Source organism: Giraffa tippelskirchi, chromosome 3 (assembly GCF_054371585.1).
Source record: "Giraffa tippelskirchi isolate mGirTip1 chromosome 3, T2T-mGirTip1v1.2.pri, whole genome shotgun sequence".
In the NCBI taxonomy this organism is placed as follows: Eukaryota; Metazoa; Chordata; class Mammalia; order Artiodactyla; family Giraffidae; genus Giraffa; species Giraffa tippelskirchi.
This window is the reverse complement of record NC_137277.1, coordinates 116,919,300-116,946,531: the sequence shown is the minus strand read 5'-3', so window position 1 is coordinate 116,946,531 and position 27,232 is coordinate 116,919,300. Positions and strand designations below refer to the sequence as shown.

The 27,232-nt window shown below is 34.7% G+C and overlaps 1 protein-coding gene across 1 annotated transcript in view; it reads right to left on the bottom strand.

Moving 5' to 3' along the window:
- LRP1B (LDL receptor related protein 1B) overlaps window positions 1–27,232 on the bottom strand; it is a 2,070,111-nt gene that overhangs the window by 644,631 nt on the left and 1,398,248 nt on the right. Inside the window, exon 32 of the mRNA XM_081584839.1 lies at window positions 19,401–19,550. Within this exon, the coding sequence (XP_081440965.1) occupies window positions 19,401–19,550 (150 nt within the window). The remainder of the gene's footprint in view (window positions 1–19,400; window positions 19,551–27,232) is intronic.

Genomic DNA, 27,232 nt, shown 5'->3' with positions numbered 1-27,232 from the left:
TCCTTTACAGTGTAGTTAAAGGTCTTATATTAGAGAAGGAAAAAAACTATCAGGACTTTTCAGAAAATCCAGCAACTTCAATGTAAAGAAGTTTGAAATTAAAAAAAAAAAAAAAACACACAGAGAGTGAATATGAAGAAAGTATGTGTTTAAAAAATGCCTTCAGGAATATCAGTGCATGTGAGTTTGAATCACTTGATACAGGGTCATGCAATGATCTTCAAATTGATTTTCTGAATGACACTCTTCCCAAACAAAAATTAAATGAAGAAAAAACAAAACTGATGAAGCAGGTTCATGAGAAAGAAGACTTTCTTCAGAACTTAAAACTAGTTAATGTGTATGGATAAAAGAGGAGCTTGTCTTAGTCACAGTTGTTAACAAAGAAGTAGAGAAGCTGCAGCCAGCTGTTGCTCTGAGTTGCAGTCAACTGTGTCTAAAAATCTAAGCTTTACCCAGTTGATAGACCACTAAGGGTTAGAAGAGAACTTGCTACACTATAATGGGGCTTCCTGGGTGGCTCAGCCAGTAAAGAATTTGTCTTCAATGCAGGTGAACGGGGTTTGATCTCTGGGTTGGGAAGATCCCCTGGCAAAAAGAATGGCTACGCATACCAGTATTTTTGCCTGGAGAATTTCGTGGACAGTGGAGCCTGGCGGGCTACAGCGCATGGATTTAGTTGCAAAGAGTTGGACATGAGTGAGCAACTAACACTTTCGCATATAGACTTTTATCCCCCTTATAACTTCTACTCATTTGGAAATGGAGTTGAAAGGGACATAGTGGACCATGAGTCACTTAGAACCAACTATCCATTAACTTCCCTAGAACTGTTTTGTACCAGATTGACCTTCCAGGCAAGTCTGTATGACAGGCATTCTATCAATCCAGAATTTTGTTAAAATTTTTGTTTCATTTTGGAATACATGTATTTTTATAATAGGCATTTCTTCCTTACTTGAGACAGAATGGAAATCTCTGTTCCTGGTAACCAGATTCTATGTAGAATAGTGCCCAGGAAGTATTAATCTCAGTAGACATTGTCCTAAATATAACCTTATTATTATGTTCATGTCTTGGTTTTCAGTTTTGTGGAAAAAAAATATCATTTTAAATATGTAAATATATAGTATATAAATAATTTATAAAGTGTATAAACATTAAAATGATATTATAGGGACTTCCCCAGTGGTTCAGTGGCTAAAACTCCTGCTCCCAATTCGGAAGACCAAGCTCAATCCCTGGTCATGGGACTCAAACCCACATGACTCAACTAAGACCTGGTGCAGCCAAATACAAAAACTACTAAAAAATAATATTTTATTGACCTAGACATATTTATTGACCTAGATATCAATGTTTATGACAAATTAAAACTGAAAAAAGGGTACATATAATTTGTAAAAAAGATCATAGAGATTTTAACTTTTCTAAATAAAGTTTTAAAATAAAGTTTGCTAAAAAATATTACTGGTATCTTTAAATGATCCTATTCTGCTCATTTTTAAATTATTTACTGATAAGCATTAATATTACATTTTGACTTCAATTAATTTAAATCATTTTTACAGTGTGCTTCTTGAGCAATGTTTTCTTCTTTTAATATCATATGAGATTCAGTGAACTAGTATTTCATTCTGGTTTGAACACACTGTATATTAAAAGGTTCCAATATTTCAAAAATTGCTTCAAATGGTTGTTCTATCTCGGATAATTTATTGCTCTGTCTTTATTATTAAAATATGAATGTTGTTGTTGTAGTTACTACCCAACTCTTGACACTGCCAAATAATTAATATTGTAAAATTTACTGACTAGAAATATATATATGTGGGTGTAAATATAAATATATTACTGGGAAAAGGTTAAAAAATAAATACTGTCACAAATAAATGATCTTTGGTGCTCCCATTTGCCGTGATCCTGTCTTTCCCAAATAATTTAATATGATATATCTATTCATTTGAAAATAAAAGCACATAAAACCTCTACATTATAGCACATTTCAGAGGGAAGCATTGCCCACTTAAATAATGTTACCAAAATATTATGTCATTGCAACTCAAGACTTTCAATTGAATTGGATGGGATAGCTGCCAGTTGGAGCGATACTCTTGAATCAGAAAATAAAAATAAAATTGTGGTTTGTAAAATGAGCATCATTTTATAATCCTTTACTTTGTAACTCATTAAATTTTGTAACATTAAATCATATGTTTTAATTGTGAATCATAAAACAAAAAAGCATGTGCTTTTTATAAAGAATCTCAGGATGAGCATCCCTATGAAATCACTTCATTGTGCTCTCATTTTCATACCTGGAAATCCAAAAGATAAGGACTTGGTATACTAGAACTAAGTCACAATATAATGTTTCTGAATAAAGAATGCAACTGTGAATTTGCTAATGCCTATAGTTCTCAGTGGGGCTTCCTCAGTGGCTCAATGGTAAAGAACCTGCCAGCCAATGCAGGAGATGCAGGAGACACGGTTCCGTCCCTGGGTTGGGAAAATCCCCTGGAAGAGGAAATGGCAACCCACTCCAATATTCTTGCTTAGAAAATCCCATGAACAGAGAAACCTGGTGGGCTGCAGTCCAGGGGTTGCAAAAGAGTCAGACATTGCTTAGCAACTGAGCACAGCACAACACAGTTCTCATTAAATTAGGGATTTAAAGTAAAATGGTGAGCTTATAGATACAAGACTTTTTAAGAAGAAAGAATGGTAAGATGAACTGGAGATGTGATTTTTGTCATTCTACACCAAGTATTTTCCAGCTCTGACTAGGTTTCTCACAACTAAAATTCCCTGTGAAAAAGATAGGTGGCAAAATATCATAATAGAAAAAAAAAACATGAAAGCTTACATTTAACTTACATAGAAATAAATTGGAGGTATATTGACTATTTCAAAAAAGAAAAACATGTTTCAAGGGGGGGATATCTAGATAAATTTTCAAGTGATAGCATATGGTTAAATAATTTTGAAATTTTCCTGAGAGCAAATGTTATGGCTATGTTCTGTAACTATGCAACTTTTATGTATTCTATTGTTCACCAAATGGAAATATAAGTATTTCAACTTAATAAGTATCCATAATCTTGCCTCTATTAAGATAATATTACAGATGATGAGGTGAGATTCATTTTTTTGAAAACCAAAAATGTTCTTCCAAAGTGAAATCTTAGCAGTCCTTAATATGGCACAAATAATATTCATGTCTCACTATTCCAGTGAGCCAAGAAATCTCTTGCAAAGCTATTAATCTCTATTCCAAGGTAACAGAATCTTTCTCCCTCCCACACATAATCTCATCACCTGCCTTTTGATTACTTTTCATCTGTGATAAATCAGTATACATATATACAACAATTATACTTACAATTTAAAAACCTAAAAGCATGAGATTTTTTTAAAGGTGTACATGCTTTATGGTTGCTTTTTTTAAAGATATTCCTTGAATGATTATAATTTCAATATGGAACACCACTAATCAGAATTACATTGATATAGACATTTATTTCAACTTTTACTGATAATTGATTATGAAAAAGGAAAAAACAGAAATTTGTATGTTGATATTCAAGTACAAATTATTTTTTTTTAATTTACCTACATCTAGGTATATATCCTAGGTATAAATCCTCTATGATCAGATGCCTTCCATCAAAGTCTAATTTGGATTGAACCAAACTGTCAAATACAGTAATCCTCCCTTATCTGAGGGCTCCCTGGTGGCATAGATGGTAAAGAATCTGCCTGCAATGCAGGAGACTCAGATTCTACTGCAGGGTCCAGAAGATCCCCTGGAGAAGGAAATGGCAACCCACACTAGTACTTTTGCCTGGAGAATACCATGGACAGAGGAGCCTGGTGGGCTATAGTTCACTGGGTCGCAGAATTGGACATGACTGAGAAACTAACACTTTCACTTGCTTTCCCTTAACTGAGGTTTCAATATCCATGGTTTTAGTTACCTAAGGTCAACCAAGATCTGAAAATATTATATGAAAAAATCAAGAAATAAAGAGTTCTTAAGTTTTAAATTGCACACTGGACTGAGTAGCATGATGAAATCCTGCACAGTACTGCTCCATCTTGGCTGGAGAGCCTAACTGTCAACATCTTTTTCATGACATCCATCTTGTCATGGCTCAGTGATTCAGGATTGTCCTAAGCAGATGATCCTCCTGCTGGATAGTCAGAAGGTCAATAGTAGCTTAATGCTATCTCATACCACCTATCCAGGAGAAGGCAATGGCACCCCACTCCAATACTCTTGCCTGGAAAATCCCATGAATGGAGGAGCCTGGTAGGCTACAGTCCATGGGGTCTCTAAGAGTCGGACATGACTGAACGACTTCACTTTCACTTTTCCCTTTCATGCACTGGAGAAGGAAATGGCAACCCATTCCAGTATTCTTGCCTGGAGAATCCCAGGGACGGCGGAGCCTGGTGGGCTACCGTCTATGGGGTCACACAGCATCGGACATGACTGAAGTGACTTAGCAGCAGCACCGCCTATCCATTCACCTCACCTCATCTCATCACATAGTCACTTTATCATCTCACAGTGAAATGGAACAGGACGCTATGGTCCTTGCCCCCCTCATGCCCTCACCCTGTAGAATAACTTTAGCTAAAGCATAATCAGAGAAGAAAATACTGAAGCAAATGAAATCTGTCAAACAGGACAAAACAATGATAGTTTAGTCACCAAGCAAAGTTGAGAACCTTTAGTTCCTTTTAAGGGTTATAGATAAAATTCTGAGCCATATCCTATGAGCTGTCTTATAGATACTGAAGCCCTCACCAAGTGGAAGAAGTTAACTACATGATGACCAGCCTGTAGCCATGACACAATGCAGAGAATTGACCTCAAGGAACTGGGCGGGGGGGGGGGGGACTGACCCTAAAACTAAAGATTAACTGTACTTAAGATAACACAGGTCAGACCACTGCATGACCAATTTCAAGATGGCTGTCAGAGCTGAATGTGCTGTTTCTGCAAGTAACCCGCTCCCTCCACCAATAAAAGCTCTTGTCCACTGATTTTCAGTGGAGGTGACTTGGCCTTTGGACAGAATCCACCCACCCCACTCCTTGCCATTACTAGCATCCAAAATAAAGCACATTTTCCTTTCCATCAACCTTGCTTCTTTATTGGCTTTTGATCAGTGAGCAGTCAGACTTCATGTTCAGTTTTAAGAGACAGAGAGAGATCACATTCATATAACTTTACAACATATTTTTATAATTGTTCTACTTTATGATTAGTTACTATGGTTAATCTCCTTCTATGCCTAATTTATAAATTAAACTTTATCATAGGGAAATTTTTAGTACTATTCCATATTACCATATTATATGTAGGATTTGGTACTATCCTCAGTTTCAGGCATCCACTGGGGGTCTTGGAATGTATTCTCCAAGGATAAGCAGGATTACTGTAGTAAAAGGACTCAGGGCTGATTGTTTAGCCTCAGTTTAAATGAATAATGCTCACCAGATCATGACATGATTCCAAGTTATTTTCTATGTTCCAACATCAGATAATACCTACAGAATATGGACAGACTTTTCTCTAATTCTCTTGATTCATTTTCTATCTCTAACTAAAATGTTGCTATAATTATATTAACTCAAAATTCTATCATAAATCTAAAGCATACTAAATTTTTTCCTACTCTAAACATTTATCATTTCTTATTTTTAAATGAAGGGAGACATGGGGCAACATAAAATAGTTATATTTCTACTCCAAAGAATTATGCATTTTCAAATTTATTCTTATTTTAATGCCATGAACATGAACAATATAATTTTACTGAAAATGACTCCCAAAAAATTAACCTTTAGTAGTTTACAAAAAGAGAAAAAGTCACTATTTAATGCTTTTAAGTACAGTAAAGCTGAAATGATTTAATTATTCCATTTATGTTAATGAAACCATTCTCTGATCACTAATTATAATTTAGTTAAAAAAACAGTACTTGATGTACTTTGGAATTGTAGTATTTATCCATTCTGCAAGGTAATTAGCATTAAGAAGAGTAACATATTGGAACACAGCAATTTAAGGTGACAAAAATTGCTGGAATAAAATCACATATAGTCCTTTGGAGATTTCTCACAGTACTTTTAATGAAAATTTTGATGGGCTATTAGTTTTCATTAATGGTAGTTCGAGTACTTAGAGAAGACAACTATGTGCTATTCTTAGTACTGGGCAAATTGCCTGGATATATTTCATATCTTACTGTTACTTTAATGAATAGTATTAAGGCAATTAGAAGACTGATGACTTAGAAAATTTAGGTGGTGTATTTGAAGTTCTTTGAACTAAGCGACACTGATCACTGTACACTAAAAAGTTAATTATCCCTTTTGAAATAGTATGATTTGAAAGCAGAATCACTTAAAATACATAGCATAATTATAGTACATTTACAAAGGACTGGTTGTATATATTGAATTACAGAGAGAAAAGCAATATAAATATAACAATTAAATCATTGCATCTTTTGCTGAAAAAGGGGCTGTAAATATGATTTTGAAATAAATATCATTTGAATCTTTTTAAATAATATGCTATTTGGCCAGCTTTTCATCATCTGTATTTTCTGAAGTAGAACATGTTTACATAATTCAGGTACAGACATGACAATACTAATTATATAAATATCTATTATAATTGCACTGATGATCATTTGTACACCTAAGAGAATTAACATTTTTTTCAATCCTTGTGATAGAAGGAGTTATTTTTTCTGATCTGTTTTAACAATCCTTCATTAAAATAACCATTCTCAAGTATTGCATTGCATGTTTCACAAATGTTATGAATATTTTCTACTGAGTAATATTTTATAAAGGCATACACTGGTGTCTAGTTTTTAATCTCTCAAAAAACTCAAGCTTTTTTTAAAGAATATGTTAATAATTTTTCTTATTTGAGATAATTTTAACTGGCATGATACAATTTCATAAACATATAAATATTCAAGCTTTTTTTAAAATTAGTTTATTTATATATTTTTTAACTTTACAATATTGTATTTTTTTTGCCATACATTGACATGAATACACCATGGGTGCACATGTGTTCCCCCTCAAGCTTTTAATTTTAGAACATTTGAAATTAAAGCAACACACTATAAGTTCTACAAAGTTAAGTTTGTTCTAAATAACTATAATTAATTTCTTCATGTGACTGATTTATGGTTATTTCTATAAACATTAACCATAACAGCTTGAAATAATCATATTTACTAGAAGTTTCTCTTCTTTCCTATTAAAATGCATAATCATTAATAGCAACTTTGTATAAAATAAATTGGAAATAAAGCAAAACACATGGGGCAGAACTAATTTCATCATCATTAAGAATTTCAACACACGTAAACTAAAAGCTTCCCTTTAGAGAAGTAAAGTTAATGTAGATGACTACTTTTAGCTCATATGTATAAATTAACTATATATCCTATTTTACTCGATTAGTTTAATGGCAGCATTAAAATTATACACACACTTCAGGAATTTTTTAAACATAGCAAAAGCTCCATTGAGGAGGAAAGTGAGGTGAATACCTGGAGCATTAAAACAAGCAAAACAAAAACTCATCTAAAAGCAAAAAGTATTTGAAAATATGATCCATAGTAAATTGAATTTCCTTTTTTCTCTGTCTCCCTCAAACGTTCTTTCCCCAAGTACCTGAATGACTCACTCCTTTACTTCCTGCAGATTCTTGCTCAGCTGCCATTTCCCACTGAAAACCTGCCAAGACCTCTATACATAAAATTGTAATTTTTCTGGTTCCTTTCTCCCAACTCAACTCTGCATTCCCTGTTCTTATGCCTGGGTTGAATTTTCTCCATTAGTATCTTTTACCACTTGACAAACTTTATTTTACTTGAGTATTTGCTTTTATAGCTGACCCTTGGAAAACTCAGGAGTTAGGAGGACTGCACCCTCTTGGAAGTTGAAAATCTAAGTATAACTTATAGTCAGGTTTCTGACTATGTTCTCCCTCTTTATCTGCATCCAGGATTTAAACCAAATGCAGATCTATTACAGCAAATGCTGTAGAATTTACTACAGAAAAAAAAAAAATCTCTGTATAAGTGGATCCATGCAGATCAAATTCATGTTGTTGCAGTGTCAAGTGTACACTATTTTCCCACACTAGGAATACTGACCCTTTAGTAATGGAATTGTTACATGCTTCATGCCCTGCTGTTTACCTAGTGCCTACATTGTGCCCAGCTCAAAATAGTCACTTGATAAATGGTTGAATTGGTAAATGAATCAAAATTGGGACAGATAAGTATGCACTCTGTATTATGATATAATATATAAGTATAAATAGAAACACAAGAGAAGCAAATCTTGATTCTTTTTCATTAAATTACATTGAAAAGAAAGAAAGAAAACGTGAAAGAACTATATATCCCCTCCTTTCTCTGCCATCTATCCCTATCTTTCTCTCCAAGACAATTTCATACCAGCAGGTCTTACAAACACCAAGTGTTTGTTTTTATTTATATATTTTAAAGGCTTTCTATTTTAATCAAAAACTGTGATAATAGGCTTACAGTCACAATATCAGGTTTTGTACGGGTGCTTGTTCTCTGAGGATCAGGAGTCTTTTTGGTATGAGCAAGTTTCTGATGTTCAGCTCTATCGACATTTTTGGGCCAAACAGTCTCTTGTTATGGAGGATTCTACTGAGTCTTGTAGGTTGTTTACTAGTATTCCTGTTTTTCACCCCACTTTCCTGGCAGCTCAAATGGTAAAGAATCCACCTGCAGTGCAGGAGACCTGGGTTCAATCCCTGGGTTGAGAATATCCCCTGGAGCAGGGCATGGTAACTCACTTCAGTATTCCTGCCTGGAGCATCCCCGTGGACAGAGGAGCCTGGTGGGTTGTAGTCCATGGGGTCACAAAGAGTTGGACACAACTGAGTGACTAAGAGCAGCACAGAATGTTAGTAGAAACCCTTTCTTATCAGCAGCTGTGACCTCAATATTTTCCGACACTGACAAGTGTTTCCTGGTAGACAGAATCACCTTGGGTTTGAGAATCACTGGCATAGTGAGAAGAAATAAAACTCTGGAGGTAGACAGAATTATGTTAGAGATCCAGCTTTGACCTCGAACCACCCACATTATTTTCAGAGGCAACACTGCGGTTTCAATATCTCTTTTGCATGGTTGCTGTGTCTATAAGCACTAATGTGTAAACTTAGAGAGTAGATGCTCTCTGAACAATACTTACTGAGATAAACTGGGAAGCATAAAAAGCACATGATTTAAAAAATATATCTAAATTTTTAAAATAAATGCATGTATGTGTGTCTGCATGCTAAGTAGCTTCAGTTGTGCCTGACTCTTTGTGACCCTATGGACTAGGGCCCACCAGGCTCCTCTGTCCTTGAGATTCTCCAGGCAAGAACAATGGAGTGAGTTGCCATGCCCTCCTCCAGGGGATCTTCCCCACTGAGGGATTGAACCTGTGTCCCTTATGTCTGCTACATTTGGCAGGTAGGTTCTTACCACTAGTGCCACCTGGGAAAATAAATGCATATTTGTGAAAAAAAATTGGAACATTCTGTACAATGTTTTGAATGTAACTATTTTCAACTAAAAATGTATTCTAGAGAGTAGTTCAAATCAACATATAGATTTACTTCATTGTTAATAGCTGCATAATATTTCATTTTATATGAACATTTCATGATTCATTTTGCTAGTCCTTTACAATATACATGAAAGTTTCTTCCCCCAGACTTTTCTAATTACAAGTACTACTGCAAAGTATATTTTTACATACATCTCAGTGCACATTTATCCTAGTGTAACTATAGCTACAAGACAAATCTCTGGAAGAAACACAAGCTTTAAGGATGAAGAATCATGGATTAGAAAGCTTGCTACACTGTTTACTAACCAGGTAACAGTGAGTGATTAATTTAGGCTACTGAACCTCAGCTGGCAGCTCTGGAGTAAGCGGTGTTAATGGTATCTCTCTCAGGGGACTGCTGTGAGAATTGCATGAGTTACAATTTGTAAATTAAATACTAGAATGCTTTATTTATTTAGACCATCAATTACTATCATTAAAGAGAATAATGCTGGTAGGCCCAGCTGTGAGAGACTACCTTTAAGAGCTAAAGTTTTTGTTTTCTTTGTTCTAGAACTCTATCACTTGTGTGTGCTTTGGGATATTTTTTTCTTCTTCTTCTTCTTCTTCTTCCATCAAGCTGTTTAGTTCCCTTGACAACAAACATTATTCAATACAGCACTTCTTTTCTGCTTCTCTACAGACATATGTATATAGAGCATGTGTCAGAAATGATTATGTTTACACACTTATGTTATTCATTTTCTTCCCTTTTCAATTCAAACCCTTATATTTGAAAGTATTTTCCTTTCACATTTATTTCAATATATATTTAAATTGGATAATATATTTATGGTTGTGATCATTCTGCATAAATATTTGCCTGCTTTGATTGAAAATTTATTTTGATTGCTGTGGCACAAGTTTGATGTGTATATGGTCATTGTTTTATTTATTCATACATTTTACTGCTACTTAATGAATGTACTCAGTGCAAAGCATCTTGTTGTGTGTCATGAATGATGCATATATGAATAAAATTTGGTCCCAAATTATGGAGAAATCAGACATGTTTATTTATTAGGAAAGACAAAATTCCATCACCTCTGAAAAATACAATGGGGCTCTGAGGAGGAAACAAAATTAAATCACTGAGATATAATTAAAATAGGACTTGAAGTGAATCCTAAAGGAAATAAACCCTGAATATCCATTGGGAGGACTGAGGCTGAAGCCCCAATGCTTTGGCCACCTGTTATGAAGAGCTGACTCACTGGAAAAGACCCTAATGCTGGGAAAGATTAGAGGAGGGCAGGGGGATAAGGGGTAACAAAGGATGAGATGGTTAGATGGCATCACCAACTCAATGGACATGAGTTTGAGCAAACTCCGGAGACAGTGGAGGACAGAGCACCCTGGATGTTTCAGTCCATGGAGTCACAAAGAGTCTGAAACCACTTAGTGAGGGAACAACAATAGTTGAAGTAGGCTTTGGAGGGACTGTAGCCTGCCAGACTCCTCCACCCGTGGGATTCTCCAGGCAAGAATACTGGAGTGGGTTGTTGCCATTTCCTTCTCTAGTTCACCCATTAGGGTGGCTGATAAATATGGAAGGTAGTAAAAGAACAAGGCAAATAGAAATAAATAGGCCAAGATCAGATACAGGAGAACAGTTTGCCTTGATGCATTGCAACTGAAGGGTAGAGGAGAACTGAATGAAAAGCAGAGTTATGACAGGGAAGGCTCTTCCTGGTAGTGGAAACAGCACTTGACCTGAGTCAGGATCTCTCAGCTTGAGTCTCAGAGGATTGGGTTTTCACAAATCTTCTTGACTCTGTTTGTTTATCTGTAAGGTGGGTTGAATAACGCTTAGGGTTTTAACAAAACTTATTGACCTTAAATTTCTTTTATCTATAAGGTGGCACTAGCAGTAAAGAACCTGCCTGTCCATGCAGGAGACATCAGAAACACAGGTTTGATCCTTGAGTCAGGAAGATCCCCTGGAAGCAGGCATGGCAACACACTCCAGTATTCTTGCCTGGAGAATCCCATAGACAGAGGAGCCTGGGGAGCGACAAGTCCATAGGGTGGCAAAGAGTTGGATATGACTGAAGCGACTCAGCACACATAAGGCAAACTAATAATGTCGTGACAAACAGCTTCTGGTGAATAAAAGGAGAAAAAAAATGAGCATCTCAGAGTAAGTTCTGAGTGCTTATTCCAGCCTCTGAAATATTATGACCCGGGGAGGGGGTGCCACATCAGGTCTGAACTTTGCAGGTCTTAATAGCTTGGGGACCTGAGATATGAAGATAGAAAGAAGTTAAAGAGTTGTAGTAGCCTAAATAAAATGTTAGTGAGTATCTAACTAGACTCTGAAAGGAAAACAAATAAAGGGGCAGAGCTATCATATATAAAAGGAAACCTGGAAATCTAAAGGTCAGCCACAGGTTGGGGGATGAAACTTGTAAGTAGTAAGAACCCCTTGGAACTAAGTTTCAGCTTCTTTTCACATTCAGAGGGAAAGAAATATTCAGTAAGCTCTGATTTAAAAAAAAAAAAAGGGAAAAACTGCCTTTGACAACATGTGAAGTGGACTTGCCTTGCACAACACAGAGGAAATGACTTCTTAAGGTAGATTATTAAAGTTAAGAATTTGCAAGTTATCAGACCTACCACCTTGTCATAAGAATATAACACAGAATCCTTTCAGACTAGAGTTCAGTGTGAATCTGCAAGTGCTCTAAGGATCTTAACAAGACTAAATGTATCAGACTCACAGCCCGTCACTTGTTATCATTTATAATGTTTCATCGATGCCATGACAGTTTGCTAGAATAATTCTCTCAGGAAGTAAAGTAGAAAAAAATAAAAGTTTTGGTGATTTCTTTGCACCAGTTTTACTTAATTGCTTATTGTACATACATTTTTTACATTTCTATTATTATTTATAGAGTATATTTTAGATCTGAGGAAATTTACAAGTATGCAAACTGAGGGCTAGATTATGCTTAATTTTTAATAAATTCTAACACATCATTATACCAAATCATAATTCTGAAAAGAAAACAGAATCGAATAATGAAAGTATATCACTGAGAAATTAGCAGTGCAAGCCTAAGTGTTAGTGTAGGTAGAGCCTAATTTTTTTGCCATTAAGCTTAGAGATTTTTTTTTTTCAGTCAGCAAAGAGACTAGATGATTGTGCTTTGTTGTAGAAGCTCCAGTGGGAACACTCAAATCATTTAATCCCCAACAATATTAACACTGTATTTTCAAGCAAATAGATACGTCCTTCCCTGTTATTCAGCTGGTTCTGCAAGCATTTAATCGGACAGCCTTGGTTTCCCATGGCAAACTATCCATGCACTGGGAATTTTCACAGAACCTATTATGATGACTTTGATTTTGTAAAGTGAACTTCTGGAAACTATGAACAGATGTCCTTAAGGGCTACATCTAGTAAAGACTTTCAAGAGCTCCTTAAAGAGCAAATGATTATTTTGTTAACACTGCTTTTAAATAAAAGTGTTCATAACCAAATTGAGAGAAGCTAACATTTTATTCACTACAGAACTGAGTTTGTTTCTGAGAAGGGAGTAAAAATGCACTCTCCTCCCTGAAGACGATCCTTTTTTCCTCCCTGATCGATCCTAAAAGTAGCCAAAATTCAATGTCCTTCTAATATTTACATATTAAGCTTATTCTTGGAAATTGCTACTTGAAACAGATCAATAATATAATATATTTCAACTGTAGTTGGTAGCACAGAAAACTTCAACTGAGAGGGTTTAAGTATCCACAGAAAATGTATAGCTTTATTTACTTATTTATTTTGCCTTTACTGTTATTCAAAGTTTCTTTTATTATAAAGATGTTTGCCAATTTATTCAAGTGATTCTAAGAATCAGATGGTTGTTGAAGATAGTTACTTAGGTATTTATAAAAAGTAGAAGCCTATTTTAAAACAAGTGATTTGAGCAATCCTGGGTTGTAAACATCCACCAAATTCTCAACTAAAAGTCAAATTGAATAATTTTGCCCAACTTCTAAAAGACTAATATGAATTGTGATTTAACATAACTTTACACATTAATTTTATTTTTAGCCATAATTTTTATTGCTTCTGCTGTATTACTTCAACTTAGATAATGGTTTATTTTAAACAACTTCCTGCACCCTGGGTTAATCTGTTAGTGATAAAATCATACAAGTTTTTAAAACTTTGTAGATCATATGGACAAAGCTCATGTTTTTACAGAATAGAAAATTAAGGGTAGAATTCAGTAGTTGTCCCATATCCACTACTGGTTAGTGAATATTAGGAACAGGAATCTAAAGTACATTTCTTCAATTGACAAAGTAACTTTAATGATCTCGAAGGGCCTCCCAGGTGACGCTAATGGTAAATAACCTACTTGCCAATGCAGGAAACATAAGAGAGGGGGTTCAATCCCTGGGAAGATTCCCTGGAGGAGGAAATGACAACCCACTGCAGTATTCTTGCCTGGAGAATCCCAGTGGACAGAGAAGCCTGACAAACTACAGTCGATAGGGTCGCAAAGAGTCAGACACAACTAAAGCGATTTGGACGGTACGAAAGTGAAAGTCGCGCAGTTGTATCCAACTCTTTGCGACCCCATGGACTATACACAAGGTAACATTTAATTCTAAAATTTAGAATTTCCCTGGTGGTCCAGTGGTTAAGACTGCACTCCCAATGCAAGGGGCCCGGGTTGGATCCCTGGTCAGGGGATTAGATTCCACATGCTGCAATTTAGACCTGGTGCAACCAAATAAATAAACAAATATTTGAAAAAAAATTGATTTAACCACATAAAGAAGGCTATTAATATATATACACACACACGTGTGTGTGTGCACGCTCATGCATGCACATGCATATGCGTGCTAAGTCACTTCAGTCATGTCTGAATTCATGTGACCCTGTGGACTGTAGCCCTCCAGACTCCTCTGTCTATGTGATTCTCCAGGCAAGAATACTGGAGTGGATTGCCATGCCCTCCTCCAGGGAATCTTCCTGATTCGGGAATTGGATCCTCACGTCTTACACCTCCTGCACTGGCAGACAGGTTCTTTAGCAACACACACAAACACACTCCTTGGCATTCAGGAAGAATTTGCCGTGTTAACTTTGGAATTCCTATCTATAAATATCATGGTAAATACAATTTCCAAAGGTCATATTGTACCATTAAATGAAACTAAAAAAGTAGATATATGTTTGAATCTCAATGGGAATACTATATATGCAATGGAGTAATATATGAGCTAATGAATAAAAAGCTCATTGAATGTGAGCATAGGGTGGAGGTTTAAATTCAAACTCACACCTCTTGTAGTGTCCAGGACTCAACTCTTGCCCGAGCAAAACTTGACGAATTACTACACGACATGTTTGAATGGACTGTATAAACATCACCTATGACTGAATACGATGCTGACCATTAAATACAAAAATATCAAGGATTTTCTATTCAGACATGCAAATTTTGTCAGGTTTGCTTGAATAATTCCTATGCCCTCACTTTTAGGGCTTCCGTGGTGGCTTAGATGGTAAAGAATCTGCCTGCAATGCAGGAGACCTGGGTTCGATCCCTGGGTTGGGAAAATTCCCTGGAGGAGGGCACGGCAACCCACTCCAATATTCCTGCCTAGAGAATCCCCATGGATAGAGGAGCCTGATGTCTATAGTCCATGGGGTTGTAAAGAATTGGACATGACTAAGTGACTAAGCACAGAACAGCCTCTACTGCTGCTGCTAAGTCGCTTCAGTATTGTCTGACTCTGTGCTACGCCATAGGCGGCAGCCCACCAGGCTCCTCCATCCACAGTATTTTCCAGGCAAGAGTACTGGAGTGGGTTGCCATTGCCTTCTCTGCAGAACAGCCTCACTTCTATTTTAAATCTGTAGTCTGTTTGCCCCAGGTCTTTCCTGACTCACTCTGAAAGTATAAAATACAGCTAAGTTAACATCCTGCTACTTCCTGAATTCCATCTTAATTTTCTCCAAATATTATTAAGCCTATTTCGGGCAGTACATTTGTTTTACTTGTGTATTTTCCTTTAACTCCATGAACTGATTTTTCTAACTTTCTCTTCAGGGTGGATACAATATATGCAGTCTGCTCTCCAACTGCATGCACTGTTAGTGAAGAGAAACAGTATGTTAAATATAATCCATAAATTAGTCACTAATTCTAATTTTAATCAATAGTTTTAACTTCCTTCTCCTCATAAAGGCACTTAAGAGTGAATAGGAACCTGGTTAATTTGTGGTACCTCACTGTCTCCTGCAGACATTAATGATCATGAAAATGCCAAAAATTATGAGAAAAGGGTGAATAAAAACAAACAAAAAAGTTCTATATCTGAAAACTAGCTATTCAATAGTTGAATATAACATAGCTGACTATACACTATTTGGAAACATAAACCACTTGAAAATCATGTAGAAAATGTTTTAGAGTAAACTTATATCATGAAACTGAAGTATATTTATAAAAGAAAATTCTTTTAAAAATTACTGTTACTCAGAAAAATTATCTAACAAAAATAAGAAGTAGACATAATTTTAGAGTTATTAGCTATTGTATTAGAAAGCAAAAACTATTATATTTGTTGTGTACATGAATGCTCAGTCACATCCAACTCTTTTCAATCCAATACACTTAGCTCACCAAGCTCCTCTGTCCATGGGATTCTCCAGGCAAGAATATTAGAGTGTGCTGTCATTTCCTCTTCTAAGGGACCTTCCTGACCCAGGGATTGAACCTGCCTCCCTTGCTTCTCCTGCATTGGCAGAGGGATTCTTTACTGTTGTGCCACCTCAATGGGAAGCCCATTGTATTTGTTAGCTCTGACATTTGGGAAAAGACAATTGACAAAGTCATTTTTTAAAATGGGAAAGAATTTGATGTCCAAAGTTCTAGGCTAGGTCAGCTTATATTTGGTAACTGGAAAAGTATTTTAGTGAGTTTGGCTGCTTTAACAAATACTATAGATTGGGTAACTTAAATAACAGATATTTATTTCTCACAGTTCTGGAGGCTGGAAGTCCAAGATCAGGATGCCAGCACTTTCTTGCTGTATTCTCACACTGTTGAGAGAGATAGTGAGTCTAGCTCTCTGGTCTCTTTGAAGGACACTAATCCCATCATGGGAGCGCTAACATCATGACCTAGTTACTTAGCAAAGGTCCCCTCCTAATACCTTCATATTAGGGCTCCAACATATAAATTAGGGGGAATGCAAACATTCAGTCCAGAGCAAAAGGTAATAGAAGTCCTCATCAAATAGCCATTGTACACAATGTGTAAATCATTTCAGACTCACTGGAGAAAAAGTGAATCACAAACAACACTGCATTTGAACCATGGCCAACTTTAAAGATGTCTGACCTGGTAAATTATCAGAATCACCCATGAAGATTTGATATAATTAAATTATTCAAAAATATCTTTTTTTCAAAACAAAGATTTTAAAACATAACATAAAAGTTGAAAACCAAATGAAAACCTAAAATGTTTTTTGTTGGTTTATATGGCATTCCTTCACTCTTCTTGGACATTCAACCTAAAACCTAAATTTTTATTCTTACATACTTTTATATCTCTTTCCCCTGATTTTTTTTTTCTTTTTTGGTCCTAAACAGTTACCTATAATTCTATGGGTTTTCTACCTTACTTATTGTGTGCCTTCCTTGCTTTTCTGCAAGTTTGATGAAGTCAGGAGTCTTACTATCATATATAACAGTGCCTGCTATATGGTAGGCACTAATAAATACTTGTTGAAAGAATTAATGGGAATGAATATCCACTGATATTAGGATATAAATTCCACATCCAGAAGTTACATTTCCTTGTCAACAGTGAAGTAACTCAAATAAAATGTTGCCCTCACATTCATGTTTTTAATCTATATGTGCCTCAGGCAAAATACAAAGTCTGGTTGAATAAGACCATGAAAGCTTTGTAAGAAACCATATGTCCTGTTCATTAGAAGAGGAACCCTTTCTCCCCTGTAAATTAAATCAGCTCTACCAGATTATTATTTTTTTTCCTACAAGTCCCCTCTAACAGTACAGATGGACATTAGCTGTCTTAATTCCATCCTCTTCACTCTACAATTCAACGTCATCAATATAAAAGATGACAGAAAGAAGGTGTGGTACATATATACAATGGAATATTAACTCAGCCATTTAAAAGAATGAAATAATGCCATTGACAGCAACATGGATGGACCTAGAGATTGTCATACTAAGTGAAGTAAGTCAGACAGAGGAAGAAAATATAAGCTGATATCCATTATATGCAGAATCTGAAAAGAAATGATAAAATTGAACTTATTTACAAAACAGACTCACAGACTTAGAGAATGAACTTATGGTTACCAGGGGGAAAAGACTGGGGATAGGATAGTCAGGGAGCCCTTAAACTGATGATATATTTTGATATATCTAGTTGATGCACTGACAATATAGATATTAATAGGTTATTTTAAATTCATTTTTTATCTTCCAGGGTTAATCAAATTATGGTGACAGGGAGAGGTACACATATATAACCATTCACTTGTTAATAAAAAAATGTTAATTTACTCAAGGTTGGTTCCCATATGGCACTGATGTCTGTCATGTAAGATGTACACCACTGGCCCAATATATACATAATGATTTCATCTAAGTTTTTTCTTTACATTTTAGCAAGAAAAAAAAACTATTTTTTTTCTTGCTAAAATGGACTACTGCTCCATTTCTTGAGATTTTTTTCACAGCATTGAGTTCTGTAAGTTTAGTATTCATTTCCTACCACAGCAGGGTTGGTAGCAATCATGTTAGCAGAAATAAATTTTTATAAAGCCTACATTTTTCTATAAGGCAATGATTTTTATAGTACATAAAGTATGTGATATGTATATACATTCACTGAAAGTCAATGACATCCCTTGAAATGTTATGACATATTTTTAACATGCTTCCTCTACGTATTAGGTTCCTTGGCTATATTATTTGCCAGTGGCTTGATTTCATGAAGTTTATTGGAATTCAGTTTTTGAAAACATAGTGTAGATGTTGATTTGGGAATTTTTGTGGTTTATCAAACCATTTTCAGAATTTAAACTCTGCTGTTTTTACTCAGGTGATTTAAACTGTGTACAAATACACAAAATCATTTTTTTCTTCTTAATTTGGTAAAGTCAAGTAATACAAACTAATTACTTTTTATTGCTTTATGAGACAATTTTAAATAAATTTCTACTCTAAAATAACCACTTGTCAGGTATAATCCTTGTGTGTTTGTGTATGTATAAAGCATTTTCGTGAAAGAATAATTTAAATCATTAGTCAGTGATACTGTGGACTTGTTTCTTCAATTATCTGTGTATATCAAGCTATCCTTCATTAGCAGAGATAAGATTTTACTTTATTTTGACAAATACCCATGGCCATTGCACTTTAGAATATTATAGTAGAAAATGGAAAATAATCGTTAAAATAATATCAATAATAATAATAATAAGCCAAGAATCAATAACAGTGAAGTTAGTATCGCTAACAGTCCCTGACCTGGATAATTTTATAAATTTGTTTGGTAAGGTTAAGAAAAAAAGAAAAGAAAAACTCTCTTAGAGATGTGCAACTTGAATGTGCTTCTAGTGTTAATGGAGCAGTAACTTTTTTAAGCTTTTAATAGGTCATAATTAATCAAACCCAATCAATACAAGCATCCAAGTTATAGAACCATTGTACTTACCCATGATGGTTAGGGCTGTAGCTTTTGTTAATTCTTCTTTCATTGTCTCTATTACTTCTAAATTACTGCCATCCAGGTTGCATCTATTTATGGTTCCATTTCCTGAACTGATCCAATAAAGTTTGTTTTCCACATAGTCTATTGAAAGACCTGTAATTAAATGATGCAACTTAACCATAATGGTAGCCATTTAAACTGTACTATTCACCTAGCACTGGATTTGCAGGAAAGAATAAGTTGCAAGTTCAGATTTTTGTCTTTAAAAATAAGATCTGGCTAACAGGGAGATTCACATACTGTTTTAACTATTAGTCAAAAAATGTACTTTTATAACACAATGGTTATCTCTGTTGATTATCACAACAATCTTGTGACTTTAAGAGGAATGATTGCTTCATTTTACAGATAAGGAAAACAATACCTAAAATAGTCAAGAAATCTATTTGAGGCCACAGTAGGTAAGTGGACATTCCAGAGATTTTAAGGTTTCTATTTCTAAATTGAGTGTTTTCTTTCTTCATTATACTGCTTTGCCTCAGAAAGCTTTAATGTGTAACACTTATTTGGGATACTTACTTTATTAATGAAATTTCTAATTTCTCCTTTACTTTCAGTAAAATCTACCTTAGAAAGTTACAGATTTAAAGTGGTGGTTTTCAGTACCCTTCAAAGTAAATCCAAAGATAGAATTTCAACAATTAATAATTTCATTGAAGTGTGGCAATGAATTGGGCTCATTTAGGAGCTGTCATTGAGAAATAAACCATACAGAAAAGAAGTGAACCAAGCCAATGGCTTAAGACCATTGTCCCTGCAGGATGTGTCACTGTAAGTTTGCTTTATAGTAGTTTATGAAAAATTCCCTACATTATAGGGGCGTTCTTGGTTTTCAAAAGTCTCAGGACACGTACATTTTGGTTGCCAAGAATACATCTAATTAATTATAGGCATGCTCAGTAGGTTCATGATCCATCCGCGTTATACAGTAACTCTGTGGCTTCATATTGGTGTTCTGTGACTCACAACTATTAATACTTGTGAAAGAAGCATATATGGGCACACAGCAGGCATACAATAAAGAATCTGTTTCTGGAAACCCCCTCACAGAATGAAGTAAACAAATGACACACAAAAAAAGTCCCTTCTCTATTAAAACAAAACAAAACAAAATAAAAAACCCAAGATTAAAAAAAGGAAAAAAGATGAAAGGCAGAAAAGGGAAGAGAAAAGGGAAGATGGAAGAAAGAAGGAAAACGAGAGAATCACTGAGTTCAAGTGCAAGGAAAAAGTGCTAACATAGCCTAATACTCTCAACTACAGTTAGTGAGTGGACCAGTTTTAATCAACTAGCAACAATAAAACAAGTCTATATAATATGCAAGCTATTTACTGACTTATTGGTATGTTTTCTTGATTAAAATCTGAAAAGTTTACCAGGAAATCACAATGTATAGAATTAGAAACTGCAGGGAAAAATTTTTCAATTTTTTTTAATATAAATACTGTGGGTCATTAGCTTTAATTACTATGACAAAATAATCAAAAACTACATAGTCATATTCTATGAGATAAGATTTTCATGGTGAAAGTCATTCATCATTCATTTTTTTCTTTTTAATGAGAGAAAGTTTGGTTATTCTGTAAGTAGTTCCTAAGCTACCACCATGTATCTTTTCTAGTATAAATAAATCCCAGTTTAGACAGCTTAATTTTCATAAGTGGTCTATTTTACCTTCTACTTAGTTGACCATCTAAAGCATATAATTCCATCTTTAATTCAGCTGAAGCATATCTTTACTATAGATTTATGGTTCAAATATAACCCCAAAGTTTCTGTTGCTGAATTTTCAACAAGAATCAAATTAACATTCTCTTTGAGGAAGATATCTATCACCCTAGATATTCAAAATTTTATTTCTCAATCAAGTTAAATCATCAGAGAATTATTTGCATTTTTAGATTGCTAAGGCTTTGTCTCTCTCTCTGAGTGTCTTCTGAATTGGACCTTGGCATTTGCTCTTGGTATAAATGAAAGGTGCTATAAGAAGTAGCCATAGGAAATCCACTGTTATACTTCACAGGATATAGTGTCTGAAATAATACATCACACTGTGACCTCTTTATATAAGGACCCATGGGAGGAATTTCTCTCAGGGCTCAGTGCCAGGAAAAGCTTTTTGTGGAAAATATAAAATTGTAACTGATCATATTTCTGTCTTTGCTTTGGCTGCAAAGAAACCGAAGAGTCAGATTTGTGACCCATCTCCAACAATTGCAAAGCAATTGCATTTATACCCCAAACTTCACTCCTGGCTTCAACAGACAGTTCTAATTTTCCTACACCTTGATTTTTAACATTAATATTCCTGTCTGTCTCATCTTAGGGAATGCTTTTAAGTGTCCTCAATCCTTAACACAAAAACATCTACTTTTGCTTTATTGACTACGCCAAAGCCTTTGACTGTGTGGATCACAACAAAATGTAGAAAATTCTTAAAGAGATGGGAATCGCAGACCACCTGACCTGCCTCCTGAGACATCTGTATGCAGGTCAGGAAGCAACAGTTAGAATTGGATATGGAACAAGAGACTGGTTCCAAATCGGGAAAGGAGTATATCAAGGCTGTATATTGTCACCCTGCTTATTTAACTTATATGCAGAGTACATCATGCAAAATGCCAAGTTGGATGAAGCACAAGCTGGAATAAAGATTGCCAGGAGAAATATCAGTAAACTCAGATATACAGATGATACCACCTTTATGGAAGAAAGCAAAGAAGAACTAAAGAGCCTCTTGATGAAACTGAAAGAGGAGAGTGAAAAAGTTGGCTTAAAACTCAACATTCAGAAAACTAAGATCATGGCATCTGGTCTCATCACTTCGTGGCAAATAGATGGGGAAGCAACGGAAACAGTGAGACTTTATTTTGGGGGGCTCTAAAATCACTGCAGATGGTGACTGCAGCCATGATATTAAAAGACGCTCCTTGGAAGAAAAGCTATGATCAATCTAGATAGCATATTAGAAAGCAGAGACATTACTTTACCAACAAAAGTCCATCTAGTCAAAGCTATGGTTTTTCCAGTAATCACGTATAGATGTGAGAGCTGGACTATAAAGAAAGCTGAGTGCCGAAGAATTGCTGCTTTTGAACTGTGTTGTTGGAGAAGACTCTTGAGAGTCCCTTGGACTGCAAAGAGATCCAATCAGTCCATCCTAAAGGAAATCAGTCCTGAATATTCATTGGAAGGACTGATGTTGAAGCTGAAACACCAACACTTTGGCCACCTTATGCAAAGAACTGCCTCATTGGAAAAGACCCTGATGCTGGGAAATATTGAAGGTAGGAGAAGGGTTCGACAGAGGATGAGATGGTTGGATGGCATCACTGATGCGATGGACATGAGTTTGAGTAGGCTCCAGGAGTCGGTGATGGACTGGGAAGCCTGGCTTGCTCAAGTCCATGGGGTCGCAAAGAGTCAGACACGAGTGAGTGAATGAATTGAACTGACTGAAGATGCTATAAGCACATGTTCACACCATTCCTTTGAGTTATTCTTCAATGTGTTTCTCTCACATGTATGTGTGGTACACAAGTTAATAAGCTCTGTTTTTGTCTTTTGTCAGTCTAATTTCCACGGCCCTAGCCAGACCCTGGAAGGAGGAAGGTAGATGAAATAACCTAGGAAGGTAGATGAAACATTTTTTTTTTCTTCCACTGCAAGTATCTATATTGTTCTTATATTAACTTGATTTAAATTATTCCTTGATATCATCCTTTCAATTCACTCTGCTTTAAGAAGTCACTGATAACCTACAGAGCTACAGAACTAAGCTAATTGGTTTCTTGCTATTTATCTTATCAAGTTAAGATTTTAGCATCTCCTCCATTCTCCTTCACATAAATCATTTTACCTGGGACAATTATTCTAGCATTCAAGTTCTTAGTGACTAGTAAAAATTATGTGCCTTGTGAAAATAACATGCAAAATTAGAAGAAACCCAGAGTTCGTGACAAGTTATTTGTTAAGAAGTGTTTTTTTATAAAAGATCATTTTAAAATGTTTAATACCTATACAGATGACTCATTGGATAAGTCCCTGATGCTGGGAAAGATCAAGGGTAGAAGGAGAAGAGGGCGTCAGAGGATAAGATGACTGGATGGCATCATCAATGCAATGAACATGAACATGGGCAAACTCCGGGAGATGGTGAGGGACAGGGAGACCTGGCGTGCTGAAGTCCATGGGGTCACAAAGGGTTGGACACCACTGGGTGACTGAACAAGAACAACAACCTATAGTTTTATACTTTGCCTAAACTATATTTTATAGCTTGATAGGTAAAATAAAGCAAACTATCTTTAAAGCACTAAATTGTGTCATTTGAATATTTTAAAATTATAGTTCCTGTCAATATCATCCTAAACATTTCCTTGGGCTATCTACTCTTTCCCCTAGACACACAGAATAATCCAGATTTTAGACAAAATATGATTTTGTCCCTTTTAAGCCTTTTTTTCCCCTCCCTTTTCTACTAAGACTAAGGAAATCCCTTTCTCCTTCTCTCATAACTCAAAAGCAAAAATGTATGTCTTCTTCAAGTTTCAGTTGAAACTTAAAAATATCACCAATTTGGTAACAATTTATTCTTCTATTTTTCTTTCAATAAAGAACGAGTTGTTTCTTCTATTTTTCATAGTGTCTACTTATATTATCTTTATGCTATCTTGAAATAGTACTCATGAATGGTATGTGTTTTTGTTGTTTAACTCTGTAGAAGATCTCATCAAATGGTTTATATTTCTATTCTTTTCCTTTACTGGACTATGGCTGTGATAATGTATCCCAGGTTTTATTTTCAGAGTCTGGAACCTAAATACCCTTCTTAATTTTTTTTAAATACTTCATCACATTTGAGTAAAAGATCAAATTAAAAAAAATAATAAATTTAAATTGTGTATACATGAATGTATAATTTTAATATCAGTTTGTTAATTCGCCTGGTCTTTTTGGTAACATATTATTATCATTTCTTTCGTGGTACATAGCCTTATATGTTGATTGAGCTTCATGCATAATAAAAGTGACTGTGCTGAGTAATAAGTATATATAAATAATCTTATTTTTAAATAGTGAGATCCTTGAGTTCTTTTGACATGCTAAACAGTGTTTATGAATGTTATCCATGAAAAATTTTAAAATCCACGTATACACAATAAGGGTTAGAATGATTAAACAATTAAAATTTAATAGTTTGGTTGGCTTCAAGAAGGTATACTTGAAAGTTGAGTAAACAAATGATTTTTGGTTAGGATCACATTTAAAGTAAAGAGAAAACATCAAGAAAATAAAATATGTAGTACACTAGATTCTTAAGAATAAGCCACAATTGTAAAGCTGATTGACAAGTCAAGATGCTTTCTATGAGGTTTAAGGGATAAAATTCATAATATGCAAACATTGTAAACTTGGCAATCACTTTAAGTAGCAAATTAAAATCCCCTCTTTTGTAAACTGCTCTAAGCATTTAATGCATCCAAAACAGAGCAACAACTCTTAATTGAAAATATTTAGTTCAACAATGGATAATGGGAATGGTGATTTGTATTTAACAGAAATAGTTATTCAGCCCCAACTGCCTCGAGGCAGCAATTGCTTTGTCTTCATTGATACACACTCATAAGATGTAAAGTTGGGTCTATTGATAAATCAGGATGAACTTCTCTTTCAAGTTATGTCACACATAGGGATATAACAGGAAACAAGTAAGGGAAATCCAGTAAATCAAACTATAAAAACCATTCTGCAAAAAAAGAAAACCTAGTATATTAGTGACATTACTGTTTAAAATATGCGTTTAAAAATTCAGAAATAATTGTGCAGCAAAATAGGCACAGAGGTTAAACTGGTGCTTGCCTACCCCTGGCTGCTTAGAAAAGCTGGCTGCAGTGTCCTAATTGGCCCCATGTTTCTCAGGAGTACATAAGCTGTACATTTTTCTTTCTACTCTCTATTCTTGAAAGAGTACTGGTTTTATTCCTTGATCTTTGCTTGAGGTCAGGTAATTACTATATGAAATCAGCCTCTGTGGGCATGGCATAATGGCTAAGATTTAATATGACTTTGGAAGCAGATAAACTTGGTTTGAATTGCAACTCTACCATTCATGACAGGCAACTCATTTCTTTCAACAAGCATCAGTTTCTGAATCTATAAAGGAAGAGTAAGAAAGCCTTCCAGAAATGATTACTATGAGATGATTAGTGAAAGCATTTTGCAAGTACCTGGCATATTTTAAGTCCTTAATAAGTAGGCAAAATAATTATGTTATTTTTGTTACCAAAATGATGATTCTATATCATCATCATACATCCCAGGCTAAGTGCATGAAAACACAAAGGTGTAACTTCAGTGAGAATATAGGTTTCATAAAGGGTAATATAAAATGATTGTTTTGAGTTGACATTCCCCAGACTTACCAGACAGAATACCATTTTTTTCTCCTCACATTTTGCACATTTTTTTCCTATGCATTGTTCTATGTATCCCCCCCCAATTTATAATCTGACAATCAATATGCATAGGGGAAAAATCAATTGAACAGGAAGTATCTCCTCCTTTCTAATCACCTAATTTTCTTCATAGAAATGGTTCAGGGAATGAAATAGGGAGGAGTTTAAGCCAGAGATTGCCCAGACAGATTCATTATGAAAAAGAAATTAAAATAATTTCCTAAGTGTAAAATATCAGTAAAATTCAATAAGTAAATAACAGTAAAAAAAAAAAATCCCTATGTATATAAGTATTTCATAGGTATAACAGTCATGTATACAAACAAAAATAGGTTTGTACTTACTTTTTCACACATTCATATGTTCATTTATAGGACTCAAAAATTCCATTTTATAAATCATCTCAGGGGAATAGTTTTAAAAGAATCTTATAAAGTGAGATTACAATGCTATGAATTCTTGAGAGTATTTCAAAGATTCTTCCATTATGAAATGTTTCCATATGAGACTTAACCTTGATACTACAATAAATAGCATATAAATTTGTATATATACCAAAAATAATTTTTTTTAGGGGGAGGAGAGTCTGCTTATTTACACTACAGCTCTGAATTGTCCATTAAGAGAGGGAAAAAAATAACAGCAAAAAAAAAAAACAACTTTAAAAAAAGAAAACAAATCTGAAATGCTTCGGTATTTTGCATAACTTCATAAATAATATATTAGTGAATATATTTTAAGAAAATGGTTCAAGCACACACAGTAAAAACACTACAACTTGAAAAACAGTTACTATGGAACATAGCTTTTAATCTGTTTTAATAGCACCTATAATAATCTTGAAACCATCATCTTAACTGGTGCCACACAAATGAACAATTTAAACTAACAATATAGATAAGACTTTCCTGTTAGAAAGTTACTCAGCAGTAATACTTTTTACAGTTAATTTACAGATAAGAGTCTCTCTAGCCTACTGGGATAGATCAAAAATCGCAATTAACAAGGTTGAAATGAATAAGGGTTGCATTCTGAATAATTTATTCTATATTTATACTTTGTGCTTAAAAAAAAAACTTGTCAATAAGTAGATAAACTGATCAACTGATTTTTACTTGATTCTTTTACTTGATTTTACTTGATTCTTTCTTTTTTGAGAAATATCTGAGATGCTAGAAAACTGACAGGGTTGAGGACAGGCCACTCCTAAATGTGAATATGTGGGCATATTAATTATTTTGATTTAAAGTTACTTAACAGCTGGTGAAAGAAGAATATACTGACCCTTTTTTGCTTTTCTGAAAACAAGGACTAAT